General features: G+C 43.8%; 1 protein-coding gene across 2 annotated transcripts; it reads right to left on the bottom strand.

Annotated features, from left to right (window-relative positions):
* Window positions 1-1,238: 1,238 nt before the first annotated feature.
* caprin1b (cell cycle associated protein 1b) lies at window positions 1,239-25,107 on the bottom strand. 2 transcript variants are annotated; one of them, XM_063196767.1, is made up of 18 exons: window positions 24,953-25,107; window positions 23,705-23,881; window positions 21,651-21,713; window positions 20,820-20,906; window positions 18,632-18,870; window positions 16,407-16,489; window positions 11,456-11,626; window positions 11,091-11,143; window positions 10,910-10,993; window positions 9,904-10,101; window positions 9,131-9,239; window positions 7,002-7,063; window positions 6,711-6,830; window positions 5,985-6,131; window positions 4,657-4,819; window positions 2,600-2,803; window positions 2,265-2,371; window positions 1,239-1,865 (listed from the first exon to the last, which is right to left on the bottom strand). In XM_063196767.1, exons 2-18 carry the CDS (start codon window positions 23,879-23,881, stop codon window positions 1,779-1,781), a joined length of 2,154 nt encoding a protein of 717 aa, XP_063052837.1. In that variant the 5' UTR covers window positions 24,953-25,107; the 3' UTR covers window positions 1,239-1,778. The 2 variants fall into 2 exon arrangements, with proteins under 2 accessions (XP_063052837.1, XP_063052838.1); XM_063196768.1 differs by having other exon boundaries at window positions 4,666-4,819; window positions 24,953-25,106.

Below are 25,107 nucleotides of genomic sequence, written 5' to 3'. Positions count from 1 at the left end.
ATATTGCATGCGATGTAGAGAAATGCATAGTACATAATGTAATACTGATGCACTGACCTGTGCCAGTTATCTTCGTGACCCGGGCAGGTGATGCTTCAGACAGGATACTTCACGAATCAAAACAATGCCAAGCACTCATTCAAGCCGCAGCTGCCAGCACTGCATGTGGGGTATGTTCCAGACGCATAGATTGCGACATGCATGCGCATTCACCAGATTCAGGACAGCCTGGGGGGGGAATCCATGTACAAATATGTGTACAAACCTACAATCCTTTAAAAAACACAAGGACGCGAAACTACAGTTTTTAAGGACGCAGTAATTAGATATACTTGAGAAAGAGATGTTGCCTATTTTAGCGTTCATTGTAGGCTAGTAGCTTAATCAAAGTTCATGACTGGTAGGTAGGCCTACGCCTGACCCATTTCCTTTGACTTGGACACCTTGTTTGCCTCCTCCCCAAGATACTTAGTCAATCTAGACGTTATGTTTGCATTTATATTACAAATATTTAATGTGTGAGTGGTGTCCAGTACGCAGTCAGGATGAACATGACCAGTTTTTTTTCTGGCCTCCAACTCACTAGTGCCACACTCAGGAGAGGAGGACCCACTTTTCTTTTTAAGATGAGGCCTAACAAATTCTAACCTCTCTCCAGAACTCCCATCGTTTCAAAACTTGGCTAGATTAAGGGCCCTTTGCGTTGTCGCACAAAAGGTAAGTCGTTCCAGTCATCAGTCCCGTGTCTGTGTTTTACAATTGCAAATCATTGTTTTATTGGAATGTCTTACATGTTATATGTAAAAAAAACATATTTGTATTCAGTCACTTGTGACCAAACCATCACTGTTACCCGTCCTGTCTTGCACTTTGTCAATCTGTAAAATGTCAGACTGTGTATGTCTCTGTCTTGGCATGGTATAGAGAGAAACTCAATTTCATATTCCTTGTATGACTTCTGCATATGAAGAAAGTAACAATAAAAGCTGACTTGACTGACACCAACAACTGTGCTTGAAAAGAAAAGGCCACTTCCTACAAATGAAAGCTCAGCCTGAAGTTATCTTTTGCGGAAAATGTATTCACGTAACTGCACGATATAGAATTTTACATTACTCCTTTTCATTCAGTATAGCGAGTTTTAAAAAACCACATACATTTAGTCTTCCATGTGCCACTTTGCCCCAAATAAGAATTCTTCAACTTCACTCAATAAAACGGCATAGCAAATACAGTGGTTAATGCAACACATCTTTATTGAAACTTCTGAAGCAACATCAATTTACAAACTGTGTTTGGGAGCTTCTTTAGAATGTACCAAAAAGAAAACAAACGTGTTGAACTAAAACAAGTGGCAGAACAAAACAAAAACAAAAAAAAACAAAAAAACGGGGAAAAAACAGAAACATACTCCCAGGGTTTAGACCAGCAGTGGTAGGTATTTTTGCTTTTATTTTATACAAAAAAATAAATTAATGAAATCTTTCAAGTTTACAGGAATATTTGATACAAACACAGGCTTAAAATATTGATAGCTGAAGGATTCTCAGCTTTGCTTGTGTTTAGACTCGTTAAAATGGTTCTCTTTTTTTTCTTAAATACCGTCAAAGCAGGCTTACGAGAGAGTGGCCAGGAGGAGAGAAGATACCACTGATGATAAAAACAAAAACAAGAAAACAAAAAGACAAAATAACAAAAAGGGGTGAGCGGGGATAAAATGCTATCGGTTTGAACGTTCAATGTGGGGCTGAGTGGTCAGTTTGCCTGTTTTTTTTTATTCAGGTGCGAATGGCCTGGGAGTTCCCACGAGCAGAGCCGCGTGGGCCCTGGCCTGCTCCACGCTTGTAGTTCTGCTGGTAACCGTCCTGCGGAAAAGCACAAAACACACATGCACGATTTAGCCACAGAACCTCAGCAATCACACCAACTCTCGAGACTAGGCTGCACTTCCTCTAAATACAAAAAAAAACCATCAGCATGTAAATCATGGAAGTCTTCATGGTCTCCTTCACTCAGTGAATTGCAAATTAGAAATGCAACCCAAGTTACAGGAGCTCAGGACATTTATGAGTGATTGATGTGAATCTGGTTTCATCCAGCTGATCGTTAACTGCAGACATTGCAGAGTGGTGTAATGCAGGCAACGGTCATCTTTGGAATACTTTAGACAAAAAGGTCCACTGAATGCAATGCTTTTGCTTGTGGAGAGTAGAAGCAGCATGTTAATTAGCCCTGGAGGCAGTCTAGCATAGTATGGGCCTTACCCTCTGATAGTTGCTGTTGGAGTAGTCACGTGGCGCACTGAACTGAGTCTGGCCATAGCCAGAGTTTGCAGTGTTGGAGAAGGGAGGGCGATAGCCATCGTATCCACCTGGGGTAAAAAAAACAACAACAAAAAACGAAACCACGATTAAGACAAGACAATTCCTCAAATATTTTTTCATTTATAAGACATATTGGCCAAACTGCCTTACCACTAAAATGCCTACCAACACAGGATGAAATGGGTCATAAATGTGTATAAATGTCTGAGTGCCGTACATCTGGACAGGTCATCAACTCCGACTGTGCAGGACACAGGTCTGCCTGAGTAGCCTACCTCTGAAACCGTTGGATGGTCCCCGGTAGCCGTTGATCATGCCGCGGGAGTTCCTGGGTCCACCGCGGGACATGGCTCTGCTGTTATAGAAGGACTGGGCGGGCCGTCCGAACCCAGTACCCTGCCCCGCCCCCTGCTGAGACATACCCTGGTGGCCAGCTGCACTCGGGAGCGATTGGTCTTGGGAGTGGAAAGCTCCAACCACTGTGGAGGAAAGAGAAGAAAAAAAAATGGTCAGTATCATCAACAGGTGCATCAATGGTGCCGCCGTGGCCTAGTAGTTAAGGAGATGGCCTTTAGATCAGAGGGTTGCTGGTTCAAATCCCATCCCTCCACTCCACTCCACTCCATAGCGGAGGGGTCCAGGGACTATGACCAATACCCCGCACTGAAAGTAACTAAGCCTACTTAATTGATCATTTCATTTCATGGTCACCTATTACACTTAGCTGACGCTTTTTATCCAAATCAGCTAACAAATCCATGTATTTGACAACCTTTTGTCACATAAGCATATCAAAAAGCATGTTTTATTTTACATGTGCATTTGCACTTTGCTTGCACTTTGCATTGTGAAGATCACCTTAAGATGCCTATAGTGTCTTTAGGTTTCTATATGGATTTTGACTGTTAGGCATAACATTGTGATTACGGGACCACACAAAAAGTATGACACTTTTGCCAAATCACGCGGTTCTACTTTTTGTATCTTTCCTTCATGACTGACCCATACCCCAGTTTTGAACAATCGGGTTTTTGCCAAATGTGCTTTGTGGCTTGCTCAAGCAGTCCTGCTGCTGACCCTGGGTGGAGTTGGCAAGCTGCTTCTCAACAGAATGTCTGGGAGAGAAGCCCAAGAAAGAAAAGTTCAACTCCGCTTGAAGGATAAATGTCCCCGTTTGACTTCAATCTTCCCTCATCACATACTTTTAAGACCGCTTGCTACCAAAAATCACAAACCTCAAAACGACACATTAAACATTCACTCGACGTAAAAGCTTAAGAACAATTTCAGAGGTCTACAAATCACCAATATGGATGGAAAATTGATGGGACACATCAAGGTTCAGTGACAGTACTACAGTACTAAGACAATTGTTATTGCTTTTGGCTAGTACGCATGGACAGTAAGAGAGCCCGTCATCACTTAGCAATCTGTGCAGGGACCCTCTGATCTGCCTAAATACTACCCAGGTCTTCCCACAATACACTCAAAGGCAGAAGCGTGCTCAGTCCCTTTAGAAAAATGGTGGAAAAAATGTGTGTTCTGGTGGGTGCTCTTTGGTCCAGGGTAATTGCTTATCCAATGTTAGTTGAAAAAAAAAACACTTCTCACAAAGGCACTCCAAAAAGTATAGTTAAAACATTTAAAATAATCATGATAATCACATGTCCACTACGATTGGGCCTTCTTCTGGGCATAGTGCGACAGAAACATGGAGTTTTCTATGAACAAACATCACACCTGTTGATTGCTTAATTGCACACAATTAGTGACACATTATGAAAAGTCCTGTTTCTTGAACTAACTTCGGACCTTCCCACAATATATTTCCCACAAGGGAGCAATCACAGCAGCTGCTACAGAAAAAAAGGACTGAAGGGCACCAGTTTTGTCCACTAACGAAACGAAATTAAATGAGGCAAATGGTGTTAAGTATTTATGGGCCGCCAGAACGATCTCTACGAAGGAGGGCGGCTAGCCAGACCAGGGGAGCATTTCTCGAAAACATAGTTGCCAGGCAGTTAGCAACTTGGGAAGTTGCCAATGGGAAATTGCATTGCAAACAGCAAAGTAGCTAACATAGTTAGCAACTATGGTTTTGAAAAATGCTCCCCGGAGTTGTATAAAGTAGAAGTACTATTCCAAACGTAATTACAACACTGGTAATACAGTACAACAGTGTTTGACATTACACGGTTTCAACTTTGTAGTACCAGCGTTGTACTGTACTACCATTGGTTTTGTAATTACATCTGTAACATTACTTCTACTTTACACAACTCTGAGCCAGACTGATGGACAGACAGACGGAAGGACGGACGGACGGACAGACCGTGCTCACCAGACTGCAGCTGGTCAGGCTGCATCTCTGGCTGCTCGAGTGCGTGGGGCGCTTGGGTGCTGAAGCCCTGGCTGTAGCTGTTGGTATACTGGCTCTGCTGCTTCAGGGACTCCGTCTCATTGGCTGGAGGCACAGGCGCGTTGAGATTGAACACCTAGGAAAAGGGATTAAGAAATGCACAATTTAGTTTATGACGAGGGGATCAAGAAGCGCACAATTTAGTTTAAGGGGGGCTAGTAGAAGTCTTTTTTTTGTGCGACAATTCCACAATTTACAATCTTTCCAACTTTTATAAGCTTTGGTGCAAAATGACTTAAAATGCAGAAGTCAAAAAATGGCGTTTATTGGAAGTGACCTTTCAGACAGCCTTTTTGATCCAGGTGCGAATTCTTGACATTCAAATATTTTGAGAACATACTTTAAAAAACTATATAAAATGCATTTTGCAATGGCCAATACAAAAATGTCTATTTCCCAAATTAGATACAAATCTTTTTGCAACGAAGCTCCTCAGTGTGTTCCCTGATGTAACTGCAATTACACCAATGCAGTTTTGAAGGACATGATTACAGATTGCACCACAATATAACATTAATGCAGTTTTGAAGGACTTGATTATAGATTGCACCATAACATTTTATGAAGCCATCAATTACAAATGAGTCAAACACATGTAAAAACGGCTTGGGGGACAGGCAGGGACTCAAAATGTGAAATTACAAATGTTTTTAGAGTGCTGGAGTGTGGCCTTTTTGCAGAGGGGCATTATTGATGCTGAGACGCCAATCAATTTCCCCTCTTCCCTCCAATGCTCCAGTAGCTCTATGATAATTAGCAGATATTGATCAGGGCTTGGCCTGTGCACTGCCAGCATGTTCATTTCCAATTAACAGGACCTGCTATGTGCAAGCACCAGCTCTTGGCTGAAAACAGCCATCTAGCACAGTGGTTTTCAAAGCGGGGGCCGGGGGGCAGCAGCAAGTTGGCAGGAAAAGTATAGCAACACAAAATACATTTTTCAGGCACGATGATTATCGACCACCTGTATTACTGGTTTGTCATTTATCATGGATGACTCCTAAATATTTAACCGATCAGAGACATTTGATCATTCCTTGTTGTATTTTCCATTAATTACTCATTGGCAACCACTTGACAGTGCTGAAAATATACAGTATTGTATATTTCCAAGTGTCTCCTACACAGTTTTTTTTCTATGACCATTGAACAGTGTGTTGCAGAATGAACGTTTTCTATGAATGCTGCATCACACGTGTAAACCACCATAGATGGCTATGAGGTCAAGTGCGTCCACCTACCGTCTGCATGGACTGGAATGGTGCGGCGTTGACGTTGATGCCACTGCTGTGCAGGGGCTTGGAGCTAGGCTGGAACACTTGCGTCTGGGTGGCGGCGGGTAGGGCGGAGGAGGGAGGGGGCTGCTCTGTTGACAGGGACATGGAGGCCTGGGGGGGACACATAAAAGGGCACATCAGTGGCCGAACGCAATTTCAAACTTCTGTGCCAACCCTGTTACATAGATTTTTGACAATAAAGCACACTTGACTATTTCTGCTGATCAAACCATTCTATTTCTTCCCTGACTGCCTTCATGTGTGCTTGAACCTGAATCTCTTGTTGCCATATGCGCTTGAACCTGAATCCATCTTGTTGCCCTGTATGCTATGTTTTTGTCCTGCTTTTCTTGCTGAGCTTTGTGCATTTTGGTTGCCTGGTATTGTGTGCAAATGGCCTGCCATTTCTCTGAGCTGAGCTCTGCTTGCCTTACTTGCATGTTTTGGTTTCCTACATATTTGTTATGTCTGCATAGTTATGTCCTGCATGTTTATATGTCTTAATCTTTTATGCCTTGCATAAATAAAGGAGAAATACAAAATTGCAAGAGATGCTTCACAGATGAATATAAGCACATTCGCAATCAAGCAGTGTGCCATTCTAGAGATCGCAAACGCACCTAATGTTCAGAGTAGAACTGAAAAATTTCCAAAAAGTAATATTTTTCTTCTTGTTTGTTTTTTTTCTACCTGGATGGGGTCGATGGCTTCGGGCTGTGGTCGTGGGTCTGCTGGGTGGGGGGGCTGGTACATGGGGGGGTGGGGGGACGGCGTAGAGAAGGCCTCTGGTGAGGGAGCGACCAATGGAACCTGGATGAGGTATAAGGACAGACCATGTTAAATACTGAGATACTGGTGCTCGTTTTCAATCAAAACTTACATTTCTGATAGATAACCTACATTTGCAAAAAAGAATATAGTGTAGCTATTGCTTGGTTTCGAAACCACCTCATTAGGCTTAGTCATCTGTGCTCTACTCACTTGTGTTGGTTCAGGCTGTACAGGAACAGGGCTGGGCTGTGCAAGGCATGCGTCTGGATGAACTAGATATAGAAATAAAAAAAACACAAGAAACTATAAATATCACAATCAATATCCTAAAAGTAAAGTAATGTTTCAATAGGAAGCAGATCGACTTCTTGGTGATTAAGTCCAGGGCCCGGTTGCACAAAACACCTTAAGTTAAGTATTTCCCTTAAAGTCTGAGTTAAGGGTCCCCTAAGTGAAAGTCAGTTGCACAAACACCCTTAAAATTTCCCCTTAAGTTTTCCTTAAGGGTTTCCCCTTAAATATTTAAGAGTTTCCCTTAAAGTTAAGAAATCCCTTAAAGTTCTTTAAAATCGTTGCACAAAAGACCTTAACAACCAAGTTAAGGGAAAATATCTGAGGGACCGATATCGTCGCCTTAAGTCAGACATGGCCGAGTTTATGCACATTCAGCAACGTGATCAACGGATTCAAATAAGAGTTTTCCGCGACCGGGAGAACCCAATGGATAGGCACGCTTACCGACGAACCGTTAATTATTAATTATAGATTTAATAGACAATCCATATATGAATTAGGCCTATCCGACCGTCTCGAATTGGACCATGCTACAGGAGTTGTGCTCTCCCTGCCGTCTTGCAGCTGATGATTGCGCCAGGCACGGCGCCAGAAAATCAGCTTTGGATGGGCCAGAACATTTTTGGGTGGCACTTCATTAGACCTATAACATCAAGTCCTCATAACAAAACGTCTCATTTTTACTCGAATATGTGCGTATATTCAGTGTTTCCTCATTGTGAAGATTCTCGGATGAAGTTATGGCCGCGGGGTAGCCCATTCATTAATTTCCTCCCTCACAGTCTCGTCCATTGTCCCACCATCACCAAATGTTTTTATTGCCCTCAAACCCCACATTTATTTTGCTAACATGCATGAAGATGACAATGATCAATGATCCTCGCTGTGTTAATTATGACACTGGAGTTGTTTGGGAGTTGTTTTAGGAGCTCGAAAATGCAGGAGACACACGACACTTCTCCAGTGCTTGCGCCATAGCCTATTACAAATTCGCATTACCGCTTGACACTTCCAAAACAACGCGGAAGAAACTAAAGATAAATGGAATGATATCACAAATACAAAATAATGCATGGGGAGTAGAGCCCACGTCTGCTAAGAGAAGAGAGGAGAACGTTTGGAGCGGTGCTTAATTTGTAAAGAGGGAGGTCGCGGAGCGCGGAGTGGCTCCGGTGAAGAGAGGCGGGCGGGGCACATGTTGCGAACAACGCTATGCTGGGTCAGGTGCTGCCTGCGATATCCCAAGCACCCGGCTCATGTAGGCTATGCATGCAAGAAGATGTCATTTCAACCGCAACAATGCGACGATCAGAGCACACAATCACACTTTGAACCACTCAAACACATAGCCTATGCACGCACACAACTGTTGGAGCACAGTTTAGGTCGCGGTGATCTCTTCCCATTGTTGCTGCTTCTTCGCGGCCGTTATTTGAGGGTTGAATTTGCTTTTTATTATGTTTTTTCTTTTGTTAAATTCCTCTAATAATACCACTTTCTCCTCCTCTGACCAGTTTGGCTTTCTAGCCTTACCATTGTCCATGTTTAGGCCTATAGATAAATAGCTACAGAATGGTTAACGATGTTTTGAGAAGAATATTCAAGAATGACTTAAAAAGTTTCCTTGGAAACAATAGAATTCTACCGTTGTAAACTCCTCTTTACTGTAGTAAATCCCTTAGGGCTTTCCCTTACCTAAGGGAAGGACTTAAGGCATTCTGTGCAACCCCCTTAAGTAGATCCCTTAGCTAAGGGAAAATGAGCCCTTAAGGGTCACACTTAAGGGAGAAAACTTAAGGTGTTTTGTGCAACCGGGCCCTGGTCCTTACAACTTAATTCTTTGCTCTTTGAATAACATGACCTGGATGAATGACCATATCTTTATCAATTAGGGATGGGGCCGATCCGATCCTGTATTAGCGTCAGGTTCCGATATCTACACAAGTCGTATCGGTAGACATCAAGATTTAGGCATCAGGATCGGAAGTGAAACAATGTGCATCAGTGCATCCCTATTCTCAGTCAGCCTGTGCTGCAACACCAACCTGGGGAGCAGACCATCTGGGGCATGTCCATGGTCTGGGCAGGCTTCATGGGCTGTGCCGACACAATGGCAGGGTCGATGGGAGGGCCATCAAACTCCAGCATGGAGTCCTGGAGAGGGAAAACGCGGACATTTAGCCAAATCATGTCAGCGTCCAGTGCAGAGCAGCCCCTTGTTATATGGCATTATTACTTCCTGCATCAGCCAGCGCATAAACAAACAGTGACAATGGAATATACACCTCCCTCATTCAAAATAGCTGCTGCTGCGCTTTTCGGGCCAAGTTAACATTTTTTACTTTTCACACCGCATGCATTTCACAATTGTCTGATCGCAGAGGGGCTCAGTAATTTTGAGGAGTTGAAATTGATGCGTGTGCTCAAATTTGAGGAAGAAAATTGGTAGCAGGACTCAAAACATCTGTTGAGATTAAAAGCACTAAAAACAGCGCAACCAGTAGATCTACCAAGACTAACAGGTAACTGCCTCACTTCATCTGTCCGTTGATCTTTTTTTAAAACATTTTTGAGGGCTTTTTCGCCTTTCTTAGGACAGTAGGGGGGTCTGGAACGGAACCCAGGTCCCTGGTGTAACAGTGCAGTGCCCAACCGTTTGAGCCACTGCCTGGGGCCTACACTAAGAAGCTGGTAATAATAACTAATAATGGAGCCTGGAGTCCTAATTTTCTTAACATGAGGACTATTCTATTAGATGATTTACCTCTTTACTAAGAAACCAGGTTAAGTTTACCCCTCAGCTGCTTGTTACTCTTACCTGCATGAAGTTGTAGGGCCCCTGCATCTGTGCCATGAGGTCCTGTACGGCCTGCTTGCGCAGCACGGGGTCCGGGGCGGGCGTGGGGGTCACCGATGTCATTGGATGGGGTTCGCTCACCACGGGAGGGGGCGCCGTCTGCACGGGAACAGGCACGGGCACTGGCGCTGGCGGCTGCTGCTGCAGTGAACTCACCACCTACAAATACCAAGGGATTTCATCCAGAGAGAGTAGAGAGAGAGGTTCCATTGGCCCATTGTTTCCGGGTTGTATTATTGGGGGGGGAAATCCCCCTTTAGGCAGACCTAAGGACTGTTCTATTCAATGCTAGGAGCATTATGACACGCCCCTTTAGGCAGACCGGAACCTGGTCATGTTAGGTGCCCATAGAAACCTATTATGTTGGCATATCTCTATATTTAAAGAATCTCTGATTTCATCAGAGGGGGTATATTCCAAGGACATAGGTGTACTACTTCCTTAACGTTAACAAAATGTATCCCTCAACTAACAGAGTGCATTCCAATATGCGACCTTGGGTCCTCCACTTGTGCTTGTGGCCTCATGTTTTACTGATGCCCCGCCTCCGTGGAGAAAGCAAGTTTCCCCACTGTCAGTCTAGCAACAACAATTTTTGGGGGACTATTCTTCATTCACCATCCAGTTTGCAAATGAGAAAATGACTTTACAATTGAGCTTTTGCGATATATTGAAATATAATGCTGTTGTCAGTGATGTCATCACAACGCATTACTTCCTGGTACGAGGCCAGAAGCACAAGTGGAGGACACAAGGGCACATATTGGAACGCATCCATAGCCTGCAGGTTGCCTTGCTAACAACAGACGGGCTCACAAGCGTAACCGTAAGCTGGTTTGCTATTGCATCGCTTTCTTAGTACTCCCGATGTGGCAACACAATCATGAAAAACTCTTCTGGTCCCAGAGCAGATTGCCCAAGAGGTCTGTGGAAAAGGGAAATGAACTGGGCAGATGGATGGGCATACCTCTGATTCAGAACTCCACTCTTCTGCTTGCTCTTGAGTGCTGTTGCTGTACGTGCTCTCTGGAATGAACTGTCTGTTTACAAACTGCAAGTACAACACAAACATTAAGTTAATGAATATTTCATGACATATTGATATAAAGATTGATGAAGAATGGGACATTGGCGTACTGCAAACCCACCTCTGTTGCCTCCACTGCTATAGGCTCTGCATACTCTTCCACCAGCTCGCCCTCTGAGAATAACAGTAGATCATATTTAAGAAGCTTAAAAACTACCACCAAAAATGTACGCAAATAAATGCATAACACTCTGGTGGGTATTCCAAGAAGCTGGTTAACAGATAAACCTGGCCAAGTTCACCTACAGGAAGTGGTAAACCGGTTAACCTGTCATTCAGGTAACAAATGAGGAATCCAGGCGCCACTATTATACGTTTTACCACTAACTCCCGGTTAACTTAACATGGTTTACTATTGCACCAGTTTCTTGGAATACGTCCCTCAACAACACACCATGGCTGCCCCATGCATGCTCACTGTCTCACCTGTGTCTCCAGCCTGCTCCTCCGTTTCCGATGACTCCACAACCACCGCCACGGGCTCCTCCTCCTCTTCCTCCTCCTGCGCGCTGCAAACTCCGTTCTGGTGGTTGTTCTGTGCCGTGTCGAAATAACCGCTCTGCATCACCCGCTCCAGGGTGTCCTTAAGGGCTTTGTCTGGTGGAGAACAGGGGAAATGGGAATCACATTAGGAGACAACAGACATGCTCACATCTTCCAAGAAATGGCATAGCCAAGTCAAAGGAAATGACCCATAAAACCCAGTGTTTCCCACAGAAATTTTGGAAACTATGGGGGCAGCCGGGATTTTTTTTCGCAGTGTAAATGCAAAATGGCAAAACAATGAGTACAGTATGACATTGGCGCATGGAGAAACTATAGGCCTACGCCTACATTTCAGCCATTTATATTTTGAAAAATAAGGCTACATAATACACATGCATGGGTCTATGTTATGAAAAAAATAATAACAATAAAATAGGAGCAGAGATAAGAATTTAAGATTGCTGTGAAATTGTTAACGCATAAACAAAAAGGGTCTAAGAGGGTAGGCTTTTGCCCACACACACATAGGCGTACACATTCTACATGAGGGGTGCTGGTCACAGGGCCAGTTTTTCAAAATTCCTCCCATTAAAAGGGCTGAACAACATATTACACATTTATGTCTATATTCACATTCATTACACATTAATTTCTATATGCAGCCCGATGTCTCCTCTGCCTTGTCAATGAAGGCCTGTCACCTAACTCATTACAACTGTAAAACAAAGCCTGTGGAGTGTTAGTACACTCATCCCAACTGTCCCTTCTCTGAAGGTTTTTTTGTATTGCTCCCAAACCCTAGTTAACTACAACAACTTGACAAGGCTTTTGATCCCTCTCTCTTTCAAGCACTTGTGGTTTTCTCTATAGGATGTATTTACTCCAGGAGGAAAATGCGAAGGAAATCGTAATTCAAATCGTTTTTAACAAAAACGGAAATACTAAAAAAAAAAAAAAAAAAAATTATTTACATTTTCAGAAACTATGGCGGCCAAATTTAAACTATGGCGGGCCGCCATAGTTTCCTCAATGTATGGGAAACACTGAAACCCCATACACACTGCCCATCAATTTATTTCCCCTTTAAACGCGTTGAGGCACACTCAAGCCTTTGTTCAAAATCAGCGCAGAATTTTGGTCCAAATATGGCATTAATAGATTGTGGAGCGAAAAATACCTCTATGCTTAGCCATGACTACTATATATATTCTACTGGTAGGTGTGTCACATTTTTTGTACCAATGGAGGGTGTGAGGTATGAAAGGCCAAATATCTGGGAATCCAATTATGCTGCCGTTCCGCCTACGCGCTTTAGTCGAGCCATTCTCTACCAGCTAGTGCCAAGCACCGACGAGGTACAATAATGCACCTCTTGCTTTACTGTAGTGCATGTGGAAGCACATTCACTTTTTATATGGCTCACCTAGCCAGCTATGTTTTTGGCTCACGTTCAGCATTAGTCTCAGTACCATGAAAACGATTATCCTTGTGAATAAAATGTTTGTGCACTGAACAAGGTTTGAGACACTCGAATATTAAATGAGCCACTGGCCATAAATTACTCTTCCTAAATCTTGTCTAAATTTCAAAATGGTTAAGACAAATGAACAACCCCAGGACTGTGTGAAGTGATGTGTGAATTGTTTCTCACACAAAGAAAAAAACACTCTCCAATGGAAATACACAAACACTGCACTTTTGCCCATCTATCGCAGTCCTGACACGGCACTGCGCACTGCAGTTTTGCTCGTGTACTGCAATAATGACAATGCTTTTAATTGAGCCCTACACCGGCATTACTCGTATACATGATTGAGAGTCTAAAGCTATTTGTACAGCAAGCTACTTGGGCCGTGTATGTCGTATCTGGTCTACACTCAAGATAATGCTAGTTAAAATGCATAATGGAGGGTTTAGAATTGAGCTGGCGAGTTCAGTGCAAGCCAAATAGCCTGTGGATTAACCCCGTGATGGCTCAGTCCCAGCCCAAGCCAGTAAAAACTTGCTGCTCTGTGCATTGAGGACTTACAGACTGCACAAAACTACTGGCAGCCACGCTGGCCATTAAACAAAACTCAGTGATAACTGCCTGTGACAGCAGGTCCAGACACGGGCGAAAGTGAGAAATAATTGGGCTATACAGCATTAAAACGGCACGCCAAGACATTTTGGCCGTTACGCATAACTTGGCTAACGGCAATGGTTGGAGCAATGCAGATACACCGTGTGGCTTTGTCATTTGGATCTTGCACCAATTTGGGAATGCAATTAGGTAGAAACTGCTCAACAGTCAAATTGCTGTCGGGTGTTGATGGTTTACTAATCTCCCCTAGTACAGCATAAGCGTGCATGTCACGGCACAAATGAGCTATGGAAGGACTGAAGGGCAATTCTTCATATTATACAATTAACATGTTCAGCATTTATGTAGGGTTTCTCACAGAAATGTAGCGTTAAGGCACCCACCTTGACAACCAGATTAAGATTTTGTACTGTTGAAGTAATTTGTAACTTTCTTTTGAATGAAGATGGTTTCTTTTCATTTTTTGTGGGGCTTTCATGTATTTAAATAATCAAACAGTACATAGTATTTTCAAAGATGATAGCCTCATGTTTCTAATACCAACTAATGTTCCACCACCTTGGCTAGTAAATGAACAATTCTCTTCAAGTACATTTTATACATTGGAACACATTTTTTAAGTCTGCACTCCATTTTGAAGAGTGACAGACACTTCAGTTAAAAGCTGTGCAAAACAAGGTAGAGAAGGTTCCTTCAGGTCTGGCTTATTCCAAGGATTACCCCCAACAAATGAATGTAATTTAAGAGGTCTGCGCGGCCAACCACACCAATTGTGAGCATATTCCAAATGAACACAACAAGGGCCAACTCAATTATAGCCGTTTAATTAAACTCACCAAATGGGTTTTTAAAAGGAGGCATTTCGCAGGCCTCAAAAGGTAACTCAATTTGTCATCAAAACCCCACGGCTGTGACTGTGGCAGCGCGGGGCAACGGCTGCTCTGAGCCGGTCAGCACATTCCAGTCGGGTAAGGCATAGCTGCGCTGATGCGTCCAGCCTCCAATATGTATTTATATTCTGAGCCCTGCGTTGGCGCGGCCACCACGACCACCACCACCGCCACCACCACCACCACCACCACCACCTGCTGCCTAGGGGGCGCCCCTGGGGAACGAGTGTCAACGGGGGGATATGAGGAGAGGGACGAGCCCAAACTTGGCCAGGCCATTTCAGGTCACTGAAATGCTCTATGCCGGGAGCTTTTCTACTGCAAAACACTCCTCAGACACCGCCAAAATGCTGCTAATGGTGTTAGAGTCTGCCCACTGGCCTTCTTGTCCAAGAAAAATGTTTTGTTTTGTTTTTTTGGCTATACGAACTTGGTACATCGTGGCGCTTGCAGCAAAAGCTCATTCGTTTTCCCAGTCTTAATTTCACAAATACTCTAGAGTAATCCAAAATAGTCCTGCAACTACTGTATGGTTCTAGAACTCTAGGACAGTGGCTGTTTCAATAGAGTGAAGCAGACATCTCGCAGTCTAAAAAAATGCATACAGTAAATACCTGCACAGCCCTCATGAATAGATGCTTAATAAGCAAAGCAGGTCCGTTTCCTGCTGATCTGATCTGCTGTGCTGTGCTGGTCCGGCCAGGCCAGGCCACTGAGCAGAGCAGAGCACCGGGTCCTGGCACACTGCCCTAATGCTGAGTCAGTCAGCACCACCACCAGCAGCAGCAGCATCAGCAGCAGCAGCCGCCGCCTTTAGCCTCCATAGCCATCACACACAGCACTGTAGTGTAGTGCACCGCCCTGCCCTGACCGAGAAGCCCAAGAAGCCTTCATACCACTTTGCCCTGACCATAACCTAGCAAAAATCAATGCCTTACCACATGCAATATGCTAATCTTTACAACCTCAATACTTCTAGAATGCACTGCAGCAGGGTGCTAATAAATCTGAGATTATTGCCATAAAATAAACTGATAGTCATGCCGATGGGAAGAGACTTGAATAATTTGATTAACATTGCATATTACGGAATTGCTCCAAGTCTTAAAGATTACGGAGCAGTGGCAAAACCTTCAGGCAAACATCAAATCCTACTTTGTGAATGTCGTAATAGTTAGGGACAGTTACAATATTTAGGGTGTTTATAGTAACCAATTTAGGATTGGATTGCATCACAGGAGTATTTCATCTGAATTAGAGTGCCCTCCAAGGAATCCATGTTCGTTTTAAAATGAACGAGATACCCTCATTGCTTCGTAATTCTCGCACCCAAAGCCACAAAGGCAAAGCTTGAATAATAAATAAACGACTACATGTTCAGCGCTAATGAATTGGATTTGTTGGCCAACCAATTAATTTACTAGTTCATGAGTGCACACATGTGATGTAACAGTCAACACTGGTGCCGTTGTCCCTACTGGTCTGGGGCCAGTTGCCATGGCGAGCAGCTGCTGATCTGATCGCACAATGACATCACTTCTCTGAGCCTACTGAAAGTAATCTCTGCCCTCAACCTCCTCCTCCAGTACTGTACTTCACAGGGGTGGCAATGCACAGTGCACCTTCCACCAGCCAAATGCTTCACGTTACAGTTAACATGTTAAAGCAGCTGGTGGGCGATTGCACACAAAACAGGCGAGTGGGGAGGTTTCACCACAATGTGAAATGCCATGTTTTCAGTGACAGACCCTACTTCAGCCCCGGCCCGGTACAGAACACAGATTTGCCTTCTATCTTATTACACTGATTTCTACCCTAATTACTGATGACTACCAACAATAGGAAAAACAATGAAGTGCAAATAATGAAGTTTGGTAAATGCTGTATGAAGTAAAGCTCGCTTGCTTGTGCGACCTACATGTGGTTCCTGCCACAGCTTTGTCCTTGCCCTCCAATAGTTCCCATAAGTGCTGAGATGCCTCATGATACTGGTCAGTCAACCTGGAAGACAAGAAAATAAAATAAAAAACATAACATCAGCAGCAACTCACAGCTTTATTTAACAATAAACACAAACAAGGAGACGTTTCCGCTTTTAGTTTAATAAAGCAGAGAAATGATACTTCAGTGTCAGTGACAGCGTCAAGCCTCGGACTGGTAAAGAACTGCCCAACAGTATACGCGGCCCTCTGTGATGCTGTGTGTAACCATCCCTAAACTTGCTAAACTGTCGAAACGGAAGCACTGAAGACAGAATTTGCACAAATTGCTAAGTTCATGCCTAACCCTAGAGTCAATTAAATACGCCCGTTTGAATGTAAACTGTAAAAGTTGTATTAGGGATCTTTAAGAAAAAGAAAAAAGAAAAGAAAAAAGCAGCAAGAGGCGAGTCACCTGATGCACCAATCACCTCACCATGAACTTGACTCGTCCAACCAGCTATACAAATTCAGAGGCCTTTAATAGTAGGCTGTTACTCACATCCAGGTCAAAGGGCCATGTGACTGCAGATAACAGGGCAAACTGTTCTGATAAAAGACTGTTCATTACGGGATGAAGCTACACTTTTTTTTCCCTCCAAGAAAAGTACTGATGACATTTAGCGCTGTAGTTTAGACAACAGAATATTCTGAAAAGGGACAGGGGAAATAGGTCAGAGAGAGAAAGAAACAAATGTGACTTTTGGCAATGTTGGCAACATATTTGTACCAGGCCTCTTAAACAGGAAATGCAACTGTGACGTTTGTGAAGCCACATTTTGTTTTTAACATTCAATAAAAATCATGGGTCATATAGGACAAAAACAGAAGTCAGGGCAAAGGTCACATAGGGCTTTTAACAGCTGGTAGATTGTATAACCAGACTAAAAGCCCAGTCCATGCGTTATACACTTTATTTGTATACAATAAAGGGATCCAAAGTCCACTCCTTTCCCAAGTGTGCAGAGAGCTACTTTGTGGATGCCTTGCAGTGCTGTGCGAAGCAGGACAGCCAGCTTCAATGGAATACCGCTTTGCATTACCCTCATTCAGGGCTCTAAATTAACTCCGGCAAACTGTCCACATTGAGCCACGTTGACTGATAGTATGTGCATGTGTGGTTAGTAGGACATGGCATCTACTAGCCAAATTGGCTTGTGATGAAAAAAAGTTAACTTCTAGCTACCCTGTGGACACCTTGCTGTGCTGTGTGAAGCAGGGCAGCAGTCGGCTACAGTACTGCCCTACAATATCAGAACGCAGTATCTTGAAAATGGTCGAAAATGGGTTTAGACCGGAAATTGGCTTTAAAATACCTTCTTTTTCTTGTGTTAAAATTTTTTGGCCCAACTTGGTCCTGTTTCAGGAAAAAACGCAAAAAACTGATTATACTGCGCTTTTTGGTTTTAGGAGGTTACGTGGTACTAGCCAAGAACGCAGTATAATGCGAATTATACTGCACTTCTCCATTGACACCGTGGTTTTGGTGTAGACAGTAATACCACAACAGAGCGCAGTATAATGATTTTTCAGCTAAAAAGTAATGAGAATGTTGTTTTTTTTGCTTTTTTCTTGTGTGCATAAATTTTCACCATAAAAAAGTATTATATGGAAGTGTCATCACCACTTTACCTCCAACACAGTCGCGTGGACAGAAAGGAAACCTTAAAGCCTTTTTTCTCAGTTTGGCATTTTGAATTATACTGCGTTCTGAAATTGTAGGGCAGAGTACTACTGTACCGCTTTGCATCGTGCTCACCTGATGGTTTGGTCCCGTTCCGGCCCCACCAACTTCTAGAACTCATCCAGCCACGTTGACTGGTAGTAAGTGTATGTGTGGCTAGTAAAGGCTTAGTGTATCTACCGGCTAAATTGGCTAGTGATGAAAACAGTTTAACTTATAGTCCTGCCCTCATCTGATGGTTTGGTCCCGTTCGGCCGTTCTGCATTCTTACATCACGATACAGTAGTGTGACTCTGCGCGTTACGAGTTCTTGATTCGATACAATATCGTTACAGCCCTACTGAGTGGAATACAGCTATGCATTACCCAGCGTGGAGTACCGCTATGCATTGCCCTGCGTGGAGTACCGCTAAGCATCACCCTGAGTACTGTACCGCTAAGCATTACCCTGAGTACTGTACCGCTCTGTATAGTTCTCACCTGATGGTTTGGTCCCGTTCCGGCCCTACCAGCTTGTAGAACTCGTCCAGGGCGGTGAGGTCCCCCTCCGTGAGCAGCGAGGGCCCCCCCGCCCCCTGCAGGAGCTCCTGCCGCACGGCGTCCTCCCCGAGCCGGTCCAGGAGGAACTGGAGCTCCAGCACCTTCCGCAGCCTCTTCTGCTCCGCCTCCTCCCGCTGCAGCTGCTCCCGACGAGACGCCTTCTTCACCGCCTTCTGGAGCTGGTGTGGCGAGAAGAGAAGAGAGGACAGTCTGTCACAGGACATCAGGGCAGCATTTCTCAAAACCATAGTCGCTAACTACGTTTGCTACCTTGTTGTTCACAATGCAATTTTCCATTGGCAACTACCGAAGTTACTAACTGACTAGCAACTATGCTTTCGAGAAACGCAGTCCAATGTTGCCAGATGTACGATAATGATCATATTTGTTTGTACCATAATTTTGTCCTCTGTACGACCCAAAAAACAACATGGTGTACGATAATTTCAGAGTTTTCTTTCAGTTGACTTAAAGGGACAGTTTGGTCAATTTCAACATGCAGTTGTAATGCTCACACTACCCTGGACTTGTCAGTGCCTGAGATTTTTTTTTCTTCTTCTTCAGCCGTTTCCGAGATCGTGGTCATTGTAATGGGGGCAGCTCTTTGTTTACATTTCAAAAAAACATTTTTATTTATTCCCAAAAACATCCAAAAGGTTATAAAACATCAGCAGACAACTAGCAAACAGCAGTACCTTTTGGGAAAATATTTGGAGTTGGCCTATGTTTCATTTTTTAAAAATGTAAACAAACGCTGCCCCCATTAGAATTGCTCATATCTCGGAAAGGGCTGAGCCGAAAAATGTGGCATCACCAGGTACTGACAAGTCAAGGGTAGCGTGAGCAATACAACTGCATGTTGAAATTGACCAAACTGTCCCTTTAACCATTTGGCTTGTGCACAATAATTCCCTCCCAATAGAAAAAATTTAAAACCCGATAATTTGGGGGGTTTGGTACGATAGTTTTCACCTGAACATTTTCCATCTGGCAATGCTGCAGGACATCTGCAATCAGATGTTTGTCTTAATTGGATACGGAGAAGCCAGGGAATGATCGCCTGCAGTACAGCCGTCGCAGTACTGTGCAGCTAAACACTTGAAATACTCATATAGCCTCAGGCACACTACTGATGAGACGTCATGGAAATTGGCACAGCCCAACGAGACCATGCTCCATTGCGAACATAATGACAACATTATAACATTTTCATTATCACTAGGTTCCATGCATTCTCCCACACAATAGTGTAAGACAGAGGTAGGTCTGAATATCAACACCGAAGTCTACTCTAGATGCAAAAACGCCCAGTGAACCGAAACACAACAGCAGGCAAAAATGAACAAGGGCCTTGGCAAATGTAACACCACAAGTCAAATTTAAACCCCCGTCTGGAGCCTGGTTGGCAGGTACATGGATAACGAACTAAAAAAAATCTATGGGAAACCTGACAATGGGTTATACTTGCACACATTACAAATTACTGAAGCAGTGAGGTCATGTCCCAATGTCTGCTGAGGGCCTTATAAAACAGTCAAAACACATTCACACAGACATTTCAAGTCTACCTAAAAGTCCTCCGCCTAGTAGGCAGTGGGGGTTGGTCGGGGGACAGTAAATTGGATTAGCAGGCACAAAAAAACACTTGGGAGAAACAGAATTCCCATTTTTCACAGCTTATATGCTGATTTAGTAACTGACAATTGGCAGGAGATGCCATATGCAAAGCATACTGTAGGAGCCATACTGCAGTGTAAAAATAACTCTCCATCTGATCTCTGAAACTAAGTCTGCAAATACTGTACATTTTCAATGACTTTGAAGCCAGAAACTTTTAATAGTCATTATAAAATAATTGTCCAGTTTAGAGAAACCATCAGGTGTGAACACCCCCAGCGCCAGCAAGCAAACTCGCCTACTACCACCATCTTTCTAGCCTGCTACCGAGAAATTAAATGCCCTCAGATTAAAGCCAAAGCTGCATAATATGCACTTCACCCCGATTTGCAGAGAACTGTTATTTTCTTCTTTACAGGTCTTTTTCTTCTTTACAGGTCTTTCTGTACACGCTTGAAATAGGATTGGTAGGCCCTCATAAGCTTCCAACCTCCTTTTAAAATGTACTTACGTCTTGCCCCAGGGCCAGGAAGTTTTTCAGCAGCTCCCGGGCAAACTCCAGGTTGTTGGTCACCTCTTGGTACTTCGAAAGGGCTTGCTGTAAAGGAAGAATGGGAAAAAAACAGGAATTATGATGGAACAATTACAAACAGGGCTCTAAATTATGGTGTGTCTCAGGGTAAATGTTGAAGGGGGTGGGTTGGGGAGGGATATATAGGGTATGTATTGACTGTCCTCATGTCCAATGCGCCATTTACTAGAAGAAATTTCCCCCATGGGAGACAATAGACACTACTACTACTACTACTATTAACACCAGCCAACCAGCCAGATGCTGGTGAAATTTCAGTTTGGCAGGTATGAAAAAACAACTTACTAGCCACTTTGACCCATTAGTGAGTGTGTGCTTGGCTAGTAAGATTAATACCTACCAACCATTTTGGCTGGTGATTTAAAAAGTTAATTTAGAGCCCTGATTACAAATAATTGTGGAAGTAATGAACTGTAAAGAGATCTTGTGCCTAGCATGGCAAGAGACTAAATTCCTTCAGCCCATCCCCAAATGAGTTGTCTTTTTCAGGTCACTCCCACATACATGTTGCCATCTGTCACGTAAAACTAAAATGTTGTTACAAGTCATAGTACCCACACCATTACAAATGTAATCAGGGAGAAAAGTGTCACAAACAACCTCTTGCTTCATTGCTCAGTTGTCATGTGTCAGCACGACCAATAGCGTGCAGGCAGCAGTGTTTTCAGATCAGTGTGGCTGAGCAGAGCTGAGGACGCGGCTGTTGCTGCTGCCGCCGCCGCCGTGGAAACAAAAGGTTTTTTCACTCACCAGCTGGTCCTGGTTGAGACGCTCCCCTTTGTCGTGCCTGGCCTGGTAGTCATCAAGCTTGCCCTGAAAGGAGAAAGGCACCACCGCAACGCACTCAGATCAGCCTTCAAACACTGACAACAACATTACAGTTCAATGCAACCAAACGGGGTGGTCAACTCAGTACATCACAAAACACATTTTCACTCGTGTTGGCAACTTGCATTAACTAGATGATTATGCTGCAAAGTTAATTGAAGCGTCCAATTTACATAACTCAAATGAACCAACCCAGCGCTCATATTCAGGGGGCACGCGACTTTGGACCGACAAGCCCCTGGCTAAGCGCAATGTGTTTCAAGATAATCTCATCAACAGCGCTAGAGGAGGGTAAATCTGGGACCAAATGCCTGTCGTCTGGAAGACCAACCTGTGATAAAGTGCACTTGTGTTCAAACGCACAAAAGGGCCATTATGAGCATTTTGCAAACTCCTGCTTTGCTCAAGGCAGAGAAACATTAATTGCCGCTGAGCTGCACACAGTATCAAATGTCATGGCATGATCCATTATTACCGGAACAAAACTGGCCATCGCAGCTGACCGAATAAACAAGCACAGTTAAAAGCAGTTATAATAGTAACTGCTATAGATTAGATCAGATCAGAACACACATCATCCCTTGACATTCTTTTTCCAGCGTGCTTGGTGCACAGACAGCCTGCAGAGATTTGGTCAGGCAAGATATGAGGATGACCCATATTCAAAGCTGCGGTTGGTTCCATGGCACAGTAAAGGCGTATCAACCTCAACAAGCTGTGGTTTTAGTACCACATTGCAAGTCGGTGATGTAACATTGAAACTATTGGCCTATGCCAAGGAAGCACCCAGTCCAATTATGCTTAGCAGTCTGATTTGGTGACGCATGAGGACAGTCACCTGCCGGAATACAGCACTGGCATTTAGTCCCAAACTACAACTACTCAGTCATCACAGCATTGTGCGCAACGATGTATCTGTATGCAAATCTTCCCGGAAGCGTTCACTTACGCAAACCCAGTCAATAACAGTCTTGACCGCTTAACTTAGCCCAATAAATCTGCGTTCAGAGAATATGCTTCGATTCTGACATATGTCTGAGACGTTTTTGGGGCACGAGCCGCCATGTTAGTTTTTCCCCATGTGCGGCAGTTAGTTTCTTGTTGAAAGCGATTAGTTCCGAACCAAATCACCATCAACGCTACGGTCGGCCGTACATTCCTAACTTGATCACATCAAGATCGCGTTTCACATTTTCACATTTGACATACCAAGAACATTGTCTGGGTCGAAGATTTGGCTAACAACAGTTAGCAGCGTAGCTAGATTGCTAGTTGATGAGTCTTCAGTTGAGTCGATTCCCAGATTCACGCTCCCATCTCATTACACTCCCATTTCATCTCGCTCCCACTAGCCAGACTAACGGTACCACCGCCATATTACGGAGCCAGTTATCTTGTTGATGTTAGTTTTTTGTTTCTAACCCTAACCTTAACCCTAACCCTAAACCTAACCCTAACCTTAACCCTAACCCTAACCCTAAACCTAACCCTAACCCTAAAAGAGTCTGAGAGCTGACGCTATTCGCAATTCAGGCATCATTTAGGAGTTGCCTTTATGCAAGCACCCAATCTGAGCAAGCTGCATCAGACAAATAACCGCATCTTCAAGCAACACAATCGATAAGATTCCCTTGCTGGCCAAGGCTAGACTCGAACTTCAGGACAAATCGCCTGTGATTATCATAACCACTAGAGGAGCAAATGTAAATGGGATCAACCAAGCTTCGGTCTTTACAACACAGAAGAGCATAACACATAGCCTGCATGGTTTAATTCGCTGCCATACAAGAGTTCTCATCTCCCCACAAGTTCACATGACACTCGCAAAAGTAAACAATACATTGCGATGGACCACTAGTGCAATAGGAAAAAATACAAAGCCTCACAAGAACAGACAACTTGTACCAATCTAGTTCAACATCATCAGATAGCGTTTTGCATTAACATTTTATGGCAAGATTTGAAAATAGCTGTACCTTCTTCTTTTCCATGTTGCGGACTTTCTTCTCAATAATGCCCAAGACCTGCTTCATGGCTTCTGTGTGGCCTCCAGACATCTGACTGATGGCGAGTTGGACCGCTGAACCGGGAACGGATCCCACGTCCGGACTAGCGGACTTGACAGTCCTGTTGTCATTTGTCGCTGAGGGCATCTGTGGACAAATCAACAAACAGCCATCAGTGATGGTCCCCACAAACACTTGGAGATGTACTACAGACCCAAGGATCACCCGTGCTTATGACGACAAGGGCTATTGAACCGTCTCGCGACACCCCAGCCAAACGTCAAGTTAGGCCAAACAAGTGAGACCTCAGTAAATGTAATGCTACGGTCAACCAGAAAAATTCCAATATAAGACGACTTGGTGTGTTCAAGTTAAGCTAGCGGAAGGCCTTCTCCCCATTTTGTCTGCATCATAACATGCTACACAAAGCGACTGTGCCCAAATGCGCAATCACCGGGATGCTGGGCTTTTCAGAGGCCGCCCGAAGCTATACAAAGTCGTCGCTTACACGGCCTTATTAGTGTTTTTCACGATTGGTACCGCTACGGATGTTTCAACACCGAATCCAGAGTATTTTAGGGTTCCTGATCAAGAAAATATAAATTCTGAGAGGTCTGGCAATGGGTTACTTCACCAGGTTTGGTAGCTTTCGCGTTAAGCATCGACGACTACAACGACAGTAGCCCATGGCACATCAATTTCAGAGAAAATTTACTTCCGAAAATTTGGAAGTGCTATACTAGCATATAATTTTATGCTAAACTACCGATAACAAGAGCCAAAATAGTACATCCAAAAACTTGTCTACATGCTAAACCAGCCTTTCCCAGGATGCTACCTCAGTTTTCACCAAATGGTAGCTGGCCATGACATGCTGTGCTAACTAGCATCATGTAGCTACTAACGAGTGGTTTTACTTTACCGGCTAACTTTAATTTGAAGGATTGTAATACACGGACGGGTCATTAGAAACCATCTTCTAATGCCCAACGAGAGTGCGCACCTCGCCGTTTCGGTTTCTGTCGTTATTTAAGCGACATACCCTACGATTTAACATAAAACGCAATGCGCTCATCGAAGCCGATGTTAGCCCTCTCGCAGCCTTGTGCTAACCTTCCATGCTAGCCGCTAAGGTTTTGTCAATGCTGGTTCTTGAATTCCAAACTACTAACGACAAACAGCACATGTATGAGTGACCAAGTTTGTACTCATAACTACCTTGTTGGTCAGACTGTCCACAGGGGAGTAGAATAATCGATTGGAGTCTAAATTGCCTTGGCTTTGTCGTGTTGCTTTATTTTCTCTTTCAATTTTCTGTGGGATCCGCCCCGCCGGCCTCACCGACAACTGAGATCGACTGAAGGGGGAGTCGA

The sequence above is a fragment of the Engraulis encrasicolus genome, chromosome 4, assembly GCF_034702125.1.
Source record: "Engraulis encrasicolus isolate BLACKSEA-1 chromosome 4, IST_EnEncr_1.0, whole genome shotgun sequence".
Classification (NCBI taxonomy): Eukaryota; Metazoa; Chordata; class Actinopteri; order Clupeiformes; family Engraulidae; genus Engraulis; species Engraulis encrasicolus.
This window is presented reverse-complemented; position numbering and strand designations above follow the sequence as displayed.

Bases quoted from the DNA above. Each gene is read 5' to 3' on its own strand.
- caprin1b (XM_063196767.1), bottom strand. From the start codon at position 23,881: ATGCCCTCAGCGACAAATGACAACAGGACTGTCAAGTCCGCTAGTCCG. The intron at 11,627-16,406 runs GTAGGTCGCACA...GTTCTCCACCAG, and splicing joins AGCTGTGGCAGGAACCACAT to ACAAAGCCCTTAAGGACACC. The intron at 1,866-2,264 runs GTAAGGCCCATA...GCTTTTCCGCAG, and splicing joins CCAACAGCAACTATCAGAGG to GACGGTTACCAGCAGAACTA.